The 10,362-nt window shown below is 41.0% G+C and overlaps 1 protein-coding gene across 1 annotated transcript; it reads right to left on the reverse strand.

The window, feature by feature from the left end:
- Window positions 1–3,128: 3,128 nt before the first annotated feature.
- Window positions 3,129–10,049, reverse strand: LOC121007379 (the record flags this gene model as incomplete). Its single annotated transcript, XM_040439298.1, has 5 exons — window positions 3,129–3,146; window positions 7,105–7,251; window positions 7,375–7,548; window positions 8,647–8,854; window positions 9,079–10,049. Coding segments are annotated over 5 exons (1,518 nt in total), but the record flags the coding sequence as incomplete, so codon positions are not given.
- Window positions 10,050–10,362: the final 313 nt, after the last annotated feature.

Consider the following 10,362-nt stretch of genomic DNA (forward strand, 5'->3'; position numbering starts at 1 on the left):
AACGACGAGGATGTGAGTATCTATACTTAGGTTCTCAAAAGTAATCAAATGTCTTTTGTGATAACTATATTATTTATTAGGACACAAACAGGCAAAGTGAAAATCCATCACCAGTTCAAAAAAGAACTTCCAGGCGTGGTGGTCGCGGACAACGTGGTCGTGGCAGTCGTCGTGGACGTGTAGGCCGTGTGAGTAGGCACATGTGCTGTGATGTGAGCTGTCCACACTGCCCCCAGTATACAGTATCTTATATCACCTATAAGATAACGTGGCCATCATACCTCAAATTTTTTTAATTATTAGAACAAATGACCGTGAGGATTGGAGACATTTGTTTTCCCCAAACAAAAATTAAAGTGTTGCTTATCCCATAATGGACATACCATGAACAGGGGTGTCAAGGTATATCTTTTATATAAAATATAAATATTTTATATAAAAATATAAAAATTAATAAAATAATAAAAAATGGAAATCAGTCAGGAAATCCACTAGGCGGACATAAAACGCCTTTCTTTTATCTTGAGACTCTAAATTTAATTTATGCAATTAATGAAAACAAAGGGGCAATCAATTATACAAAATATATGTAACAATTTATTTATAAATGAGTAAAATTCCAATATAAAACTGACATAAGATCAATGGATAGACAAATTGACGCAGTACCAATAAACCACCACTAGATGGTGGTATAATCCACTATCACTTTCTCACCAGCACAGAATTATTAAAAGTAACATATGATAAGAAATAAATGATAATTTCTTTATCAAACAGACCAATACTTAATACATCAAGACAAGCTCAGGATTTTCTGTTTACCAACAGGTTATAACATGACAAAATACAGATTAATACAAGAACAATAAATGTTGTCCCTTGACTCTGTCTCAGCCTATGACAATCAAAAATATAAATGATATTAATATGATATTATATCCCACTCAGCAACCAGACTATGGAAATATAATTTCCCAGAGTTTTCCTCTACTCAGATAATGTCTAATCTCCCATTAGCAATATGCATCTTTGCTAAGAGGACAACTAGCATTAGGGAGGTGATTAACACTATACGTTCCCACAATATGGAAACACTTGACTATACGCTGAGAGGAATATCTTAATAATATCACAAGCAAAATATAACATACGTTACCAAGTCAAGGATGGACAGATTTCGGGTGTGATCAGTTCTTAAAACTCTTCCAGTGGACAAAAATTAATCCAAGTTTCTTTTTGTTGTTGAAGTGAATTGTTAGTTGCAGTTGTTTCAGTTGAAGAGTGTAGATAGCTGGATAGATAGCTAGATAGATAGATAGATAGATAGATAGATAGATAGATAGATAGATAGATCCCCCCTAACCTCTTACATGCATAGTTTATACCCCATGTTATCTAAGAATTCCTCCCCTTCTAGATTAGGGATCTCCAATCAGACAAGAGGGGTGTGTTCGTATGCAGATACCAATGATGTCATTTTAACCCTTGGAACACTGGTGAAAATGCCATACTATTATCAATTTACCTCTAGATGGCACTGTTGTACTACATAACAATTCCGACATTAATTCTAAATATCTAATAATGACCTTATTAACCTCCCCCACTATGCATCAGTATTAAGGGTTTCTTCCTGACATTTTAATTACCCCTAATCTAGACATGTTGGAGTCACCATCTCCTACTGTCTTCTTAGGGACAATGGACAATGGTTCCTTTTACTTAACATCCGGATTCATTAACTTGCCTACATGGCTGGCTAATAATATTTAGCTCTCCTCATGAAAACCAATTAGTAGGAAGGCAACTTCAATACTTTTCTAAACCTTAAAAGTCTATATGGTCAGTGGGATATACACGGCACAAAATATATATTCTAAATTATATATCTATATATATATATATACACACACATCGATACACTGTTATACATAGATGACATATTATATAAGTCATTGGATAAGATATGTTGCAAATTTAAATACACCACACAGGAATATATAGAATATAATTATGAAGACATGAATGGGACATTCATACACCCAATGCTTTCTACAAAGTAGACCTCCCTAATGATTTTGTAATGAAGTAAAATAATACATTGCTATTCAAATGGTTGTTTCTCACAGATACATGTCTGTAGGGCCCATTATAGTATTAACGGATATACTACATCTGCTCACTATAATTTTAAAAGACAATATACTCTATGTCCCCACAAACATGTTCCCAAACTGAACTCAGCATAACCTCATCTCGGCCTGTTTCAATCCTATAGAGAAATATCAGACTCTGGTTCAATCTGTGATTACACTTAAAGGCAATGGGCATTGCTATTTAGACTATAATATCTTTAGATAAGATTGTACATTTATGAAAATGCACGACAAATCCCCCTTCATTCCAAAATATTCCACAAAGTGAGAATATATTTGGAATGTCAAAAACTTTTCATATGTCTTCTTCATGGGTCACGGCGCGTAGACTTTGTCTATGGTGTTTTAGCCATAGTTTACCTAAAGTCTTTTTGAATAATCTTATCCAACGCACTGTTTTGGATGGTCCGCAAACTCAACCATTCCATAGATCCTGCAAAACAGGATATAAGTTCGATGAATGTTTGTTTTGATTCTTCATCTCCGCATGTATACTTAGTAAGTTACTTTTCAGTGAACCGATCTCCAGTTCCAATGTTTTAATGGAGATGGAATTGGCAACGGTTACACCTGTGGCAATGACAGCGCCCACTACGCTAAAGATTATAGCGGCAACAATGACAGAAATAAACCGTCTTGGTCTTTGACTCGTAGAAAGCTGCTCTCTGGTCAAGGTCTTTCTCGCTTGTTCCAGTATTTGCGTAATCCGTTCTTGGGAATATCCGATATGCGTTTGGTACCAGGTTTGGATCTCCGGTGACAGGATCTCAGACACGTTGAATTGTTTCTTCGATGAAGACGCGTGGATCCAGGCTGATGTAAATCTTCTGGGACAAAATCCTCTTGTTCGTCAGAATGAATCCCGCGGTGTCCTGCAGCATGATTCCGGATGAAGGACCTGGCACAACAATCGGTTCGGCGTGGAATTCTTTCCCCAAGATTAGGATGACATAGATGATGGCAATCATCTTAGTCGGCATCTTGCGCCTAAAATATTGTATGACAAAATATGAGTATATGCATCTTTCACTTTTTATCCTGTAAGAAAAGAGTTAATGCTATCATATATTTTTGATTGGCATAGGTTCTTTTCTTGAACAGGGCAAGTTCCTTGTTTTAGAGGTTAGTTAAGAGATGTTTAGTTATAGAGGAAACACATGTGAGAATGGGTTAGTATACACGTTTGTTCATACAATACCAATCCTAATTTCCGTCTTTAGCTGGAACTGTAAAATCTCTTTACCTCTCCTCCTCAGACTCCTATCTCTCGAAGTCGTGAGCTAGGATGACAAACACGTAATTGATTAATGTGCACCCATTTTTCCACAAATTCATCCCCCTTAGGGATTTTTATCTTGTATACCACTGGTGACAACTTTTCAATAATGACATAAGGTCCTTTCCATGAAGGTAGGAATTTTCTCTCCTTCACTTGATCCCGAGCGAAGTTATAGAGATAAACCTGATCGGAAATTTGATACTCCTTCTGAGTAGTTTTCAGATCGTAGTATGTTTTAGCACTCACTGCGGCTTTCTCTATATTCTTCTGGGCAAACGCAAAAGCATGCTGAAAGTGCTTGCGTAAATTTTCCACATATTGATGCGATGTTGTAGCATTTATCAAATTATGATCTGTTGTCCTGTATAATAAATGCTGGGGTAACACCATCTTCCTTCCTGTGATCATCTCGAAGGGAGAAAGTTTGGTTGCTGCGCTTGGGGTGGCCCTGATGGCCATAAGAACCAAAGGCAGTTTGACATCCCAGTCCTTACCAGATTCATTGACAAATTTTTTTAGAACGTTCACGATGGATTGGTTGTAGCGCTCTACTCCACCACTAGAGGCTGGCCGATAAGCTATATGCAGCTTCCTTTTTACCCCCAGTATTTCCCACATCTTTGTCATCACTTCACTAGTAAAATGACTTCCCCGATCGGACTTAATGCGTTGGGGAAGACCAAACCTGGAGAATATGTGGTTAATGAGCAGAGATGCACATACGCTTGAACTGCATGTTTTGCACGGCAAACATTCTACCCATTTTGTGAACAAACAAGTTACGGTTAACATGTATCTGTTGCCTTTTGATGATGTGGTTACTGGTCCAATGAAATCAATTTGGATGTCTGACCATGGCATGGACATCCCCCTTTTCATCAGTGGTGCCCGATGAGTGGGTCCTTGTGGCTGGAATTGAGGGCATATTAGACATCCTTGACAATATGTTCGCACGTCTTGTAACATATGCGGCCAGTAAGCGTAGTCCCGTAATAACTCGTATGTTAGTTTCTCACCTCGATGTCCAGCTGTTGGGGCATCATGGGCATGTTGTAGCATCAGACCTCGATACGCTGCGGGTACTACCCATTGCGTGATACCGTTCTTTGAGGTCCTTATCAGCAATCCATCCTGTAATGAGAATTGGGACTTACCCTTCATCAAAATCCGTAACTCCTCCTTACCATCACAGTCTTCTGTATTTATGGGACACTTCTGTGGATCCAGAATGTGGTTATAAAAGAGACCAATAACTGGATCCCCCTTTTGGCCTGCAATGAGATCCTCACTAGGGGAATCTTGGCTCCATTGCAACACATTAGCTTCAGTTCCCCTTTGGGCCTGACTTCTTGTCGTTGCATCCACTTGCATAGTTCCCATGAGGTCATCAACATCAAAGACTTCTCCGTCAATGGCTGCTTGTTTGGCGAGGGAATCTGCTAGGTCATTCCCTTCTTTATCCATACCTGGATACTTTGAATGACCCTTTACCTTTTTCCAGTAAATTGTAAGACCGTGGGTGGTAACCATCTCGTCAATCTTACAAAACATCTTACCATGCTTGACTGGCTTGTTGTTGCTTCTCATCATGTTGGATCTTTTCCATCCGGGGAAATATTCCACAAAGCTATTACGAATATAATCAGAATCTGTGATGATTACAAACTCCTTAACATCATATTTGATAGCCATTTGTACGGCTTTGTACACAGCAGTAAGCTCTGCAACCTGGCTGCTTTTGGAACCAATTTTGTATCCAACGGATATCTCTGGGAACATATTATTCCACACGATTCCGACACCTGCAACCAGCGTGCGTTCGGATCCTACATCGGTATGGAAGGAACAGCCGTCTACATATACACATGGTAATGATTTGCAGTACTCCTCTTCATAAGATTTATATGGGGATGATGATTGTTCCTCCAGGAAGTCATTCTCCTGTGACTCACCTTGATGTTCCGCATTGGCACAATCATGGAGTTCAGCTAATCCTTGAGCAACTGGGTTCTTATTATTTTGTTTATACCTGATCTCCAACGGCCATCCCATTAAGGACATCGTCCAGGCGGTTATCCTGCTATTTGACAGATTTCCATCCCTTATCCGATCACTCTGCAAGTATTGCAGCGGTTGGTGTGCAGTCTCCACAATGATTCTTTCACCTTGGATAAAACTCCTGAAATATTGTAAAGCCCACACAGTTGACAGTAAGGCTTTCTCACAGCTATTGAATTTTACCTCTACTGGTGACAAGGATTTGCTGGCATAGGCAATGATTCTGTTCCAGTTTTCCTGTTTTTGGAAAAGGACTGCACTCATGCTTTTGTCAGTGAAACCTGTTTCCACGAAGAAAGGTTTTCCCCCTTCTGGATAGGCAAGGCATGGAGCCTGGATAAGTTTGGCCTTGAGTTCATTGACAGCTTGCTCATGACGCTCACTCCATTCCCATTTTACTCCTTTCTTCAGTAACTGCAAAAGAGGTTTTGTAATTTCGGCATAATTATCTATAAACTTACGTGAATAGTTCATCATGCCCAAGAATGATCTCAACTCCTTGAGATTTGTAGGTGACTTGGTGTTGATCACTGCTTCCACCTTCTTCTTCTGTGGGTTGATTCCATCAGCAGTGATTTCGTGACCTAGGAAATTGACCTTGGCACGACACCATTGAGCCTTCTGAAAAGAAAGTTTCACACCAGCTTTCCTCAGCTGGGTTAGTACATGCCTCAGTTCTACAATGTGTTCCTCAAAAGTTGTGCTTTTGATTAGGATGTCATCCACATAGGATAAGGTACCTCGTTCAGTGGCATCAGGCATTGCCTTATGCATGAACACAGCAAATTCATGGCCCGCATTTATGTACCCGAAGGGCAGTCGGGTCCATGCATATTGTTGCTTTCCAAATGTGAAGGCCAATTTGTACTGATCCCTCTCGTCAATTTTAATCGTCCAGTATCCTTGTGCACAGTCAAGGGCGGTGAAGATTTTTGATCCTTGAATTTGTGCCAAACATTGGTCAATATACGGCACGGGCCATCCGGACATGTAAACACGTTTGTTTAATTGTCTTAGGTCCGAGCAGAGACGAAATTGACCATTGGGTTTGAGGACCCCAAGTATCGGATGATTGAACGAGCTGTGTATTGGACGGATAATGCCCCTCCTCTCCAGGTTTTTAACGATTTCCGATAGTGACTCGTAAGCCGCCAGCGGAAGTCGGTATTGTTTGACAAAGACAGGGGGTGCATCTGGATCTGTCTGGATCCTTGCAACATGTATGTCTGTTTCTCCACAGTCATAAGAATCCTTGGCGAACATGTCCTGGAACTCTGTGAAGAGCTCCTTTAGCTGTTGACGCTCTGACTCATCGGAGCATGCATCAGCTATAGAGACTTGTTCCTCCACCCGCTCCTGAAATTCTGAAAAGATTTCCGGCTGACTTAACTCGTAAGCTTCTTCAAGCTCACTGGTTAAGTCATTTTGGGTATAGTGTACCTTATCCTTTCCTTGTTGGCAGGATTCGTACTCCCTCTCATCGATCTCATGGTTGAAAACCAATGATGTTTCTTCGATGTGGCATGTACCTTCTTCAGAGCTGAAAGGATAAACAGAGTGTATATTGAATAACCCCTCAGGGGTTGAGGAAAAACTTTGTTCTACTACCTGTTCTTCCGTCAGGTATTCATCAGGAATAAGTCCAATAACATCATTCTGGAATCCAAAAGTGTAGTATTCTGATTCCATAGCTAAACCAATTACGGTGTCCTTTTGCAAAGATATGCTATGGGGAATCATATTATGGACTACCATCTGTAATGGAACCTGATGGATGTTTATCATAGGAGTAGGCTTTAACTTTAGGCCGAGTTGTTGCATCCGGTTGGATAAACAGATCAAGGCATCTGCATTCTTCAGTTTCTGTCCCTTCTTCACTTGAATGGAGAGAAGAAACGGTTTGCATCCTTCAGGGATTTCAACCTCTTCAGCAACCTCAATACTTACGGCGTAGGGCATCTGTTGTCCCCCTCTCAAAGCTTGCTCTACATCCTGGAATCCCTCTGGGTCTCCTGGTAATCTGGACCATAAGGTTTTATTCACCAGATCAATCTGTACAGCAAATCTGTGTAGAAGGTCGTTACCTATATACATTTGGTATCGTGGTCCATTTATCACGATGAAAACGTGTTCCGTGGTCTTATTTCCTATGGAGATAGACAAAAGACATCTTGCAACCACATTATGACTCTGGGAATTTCCATCCAGATCATGAACCCATTGTTCCTGTGGAGAGAAACTTTTAATCATTTTAGGATTGGGGACCTGTTTTAAGAGTCCTAAGCTTATGTAGCTGGCTTCGGATTTCAGATCCAGTTTGGCATATTTCACCCGGGTTATATTGTTCACTTGTATGGGAATCAATAAATTGTCATTGACCTTTTCAATCCGTACCATGGATTGAGTATGTTTGGTCAGGTCCGCGACTTTGTGATTTCCTCCTTCAAGAGAAATAGTTAATACATCATCATCCAAGGTTACCTTTTCGATTCTGTCCCTCTGGATGGTAATGATGTGAGCGGCACCGTTGACAGCTTCCTCGGGCTTACCATTGTTTAGGATCGTGACATCCGGCATTTGATTGTTCCTGAAATGAACTTCAATCGAGTTAGGCCTCTCTTCAATCACGTGACAACTGCGTTGTGTTTGTGCATTGCAAGAGAGTTCATATGCAATGGGTGTCTTCACCTGAGTCCAGACTGCTTCATTAATGAAGTCTATTATGGTACTCAACCTTTTCATAAGGTCAATTCCTATGATCAGCCGATCATATGGAAGATCCACAATCAATGTGGGGTGTCTAATGGTCTTTTTGCCAATTCTAAATGTCAACCATGATGTACCTTTTACCTGTAAAGCATCTCCACCTACACTTATCAAAGAGCCATCAAATGATCTTAATCTCGGCTTCTTTGTCGTCAGATCCAGAATCTTTTGGAAATAACTATATGATAAGATGGTGGCTTGTGATCCGGTGTCGAGTAAACTTTTGATTGGTCCGATAAGTTCATTTTGGAGATATGATTCCACAAAATATCGGCCGTCAACCTGGAATAAATCACACAAGAAATTAGAATGTTTACTCATATGATTCCTCTGTAGGGTTTGACCTCTCTGCAGCTTCGTGACCTCTGCATTCCTGTGTCTCACAGGAGAAGTTGGAGGAGCAGCATCGGCCCCCACCCTTGGGGAAAACTGAATTATATCACAGTTTACAGCTGATTCATGACTAGAGGCTGGAATGATGGGATCACACTCTGGAATAGACGCATGGTCGCAGGGATCGACACGATTAGACTGTAAGACAAATAAAACATTAGACACCTCCTCCCTGGCCCCAATCTTAGGGTCAGGGGTACTGCAAGGAGAAATGGTATTAGTAATCACATCAGATTCTTTCACATCCATCTTAATAGCCTTGCAGTGGCCTGGGTTCTGACCCGGCCCAAACTGCTTTATGATGTTGAGCTGGGACCTGGAGTTGCCCCTAAAAAAGGTTCAGGCTGTTTTCCTGGGGATACCTGGGACAACTTTCTCACAATGTCATTCAACTGGGCCACTTGTTCTGCCAGCTGATCAAACCTGTTTGGTTTGCGCATATTTTGGTTTTGTGAGGCGCCCTGATTATTGGTGGGTGACCTACTCCTAGGTGAGTTTAAGGGTTCCTGCCTATCTTCCCTCTGTTGTCTGGGCCTGTTATTCCAGCGTCTGTAACCCTGGGAATCCCTATTGTAATAGGACCTATATTGGGGACCATTATTGTAATATGGACGGTAGTTAGACCTCCCAGCACCAGAATTATCCCCCTCTGACCCGTTGGGATTTTGGGGCTTGGTTTGCTTGGGTCTTACCTGTTGTCGATGGGTTTGGTGGACAGGACCTGTAGACTGAGGGTACTTACGTGACTGTGTTTCAAATCCCAAGCTAGGGTTTACCTTAGCTTCAGCTATATTTTGCTCTGGGGATTTTTTAAATCTTCTCTCACCTGTTTCATGGCATTCACTGATATTATACAGCGTGGTGGCAGCCGTCACCAACCTATCCAAGGGAGCTTCAATATCCAGATCTCTGGCTAGGCTAAGTTTGATCTGGGTTGGCATAGCATCATAGAACAACTGCTTAAACTCTTCAGATTCCCAGTTTGGGGATCTATATGCTAACCCATAGGCATTTTTAAGGATAGAGAGGAATTCACGGGGACTTTGATTGGGCCTACATGTAAGCTTATATATGTCCCGTTTTGCAGCAGTAATGGTTCGGTAAGGTCCGAATTCCAGTTTAACTTCATGCAAAACACTTGGCCAATCTTGAATTCCTCTCTCCCTAAAAGAGGTAAAGTAATGACGATATTTATCATCAAATGCCCATGGAAGGAATCTGATTCTGTCAGCATCAGAGTATAATTTTAAAGAATCCATAGTGGATTCATACAGTTCTAAGTGATTCGCTATCTGAGAAGAACCTTTCTTAGAGAACTTGGACACAGTGGTATTTAAAAACTTAATTATGCTGGATGAATTTTGATCCTTTTCTGAATACTGGTAATTTTTCTTCCTAGAGACCACCTCAGCATATGATGGTCGCCTGGGACCCTGATCCTCTTTGTGGGCAAACATCTGTCTGCGTGGCAGGGAGTAAGATACATGCTTTCCCACATCACTATCAGACTCACATGCGCTTTCCCCACTCTCATGAGACACATATTGCACAGGTGATTTAACCCTAACCCTAACATGTCTATCCAAGGGAATATGAGGAGAGACACTTCTAGGGGCTTCCATATTACTGGCACCTAGTAAGGTGGTTACAGTTTGCAACGCCTGGTTCAATTGGGTTAATGCCTCCTGTGTTATCACACCAACACTT

Source organism: Bufo bufo, chromosome 1 (genome assembly GCF_905171765.1).
Source record: "Bufo bufo chromosome 1, aBufBuf1.1, whole genome shotgun sequence".
Taxonomy (NCBI): domain Eukaryota; kingdom Metazoa; phylum Chordata; class Amphibia; order Anura; family Bufonidae; genus Bufo; species Bufo bufo.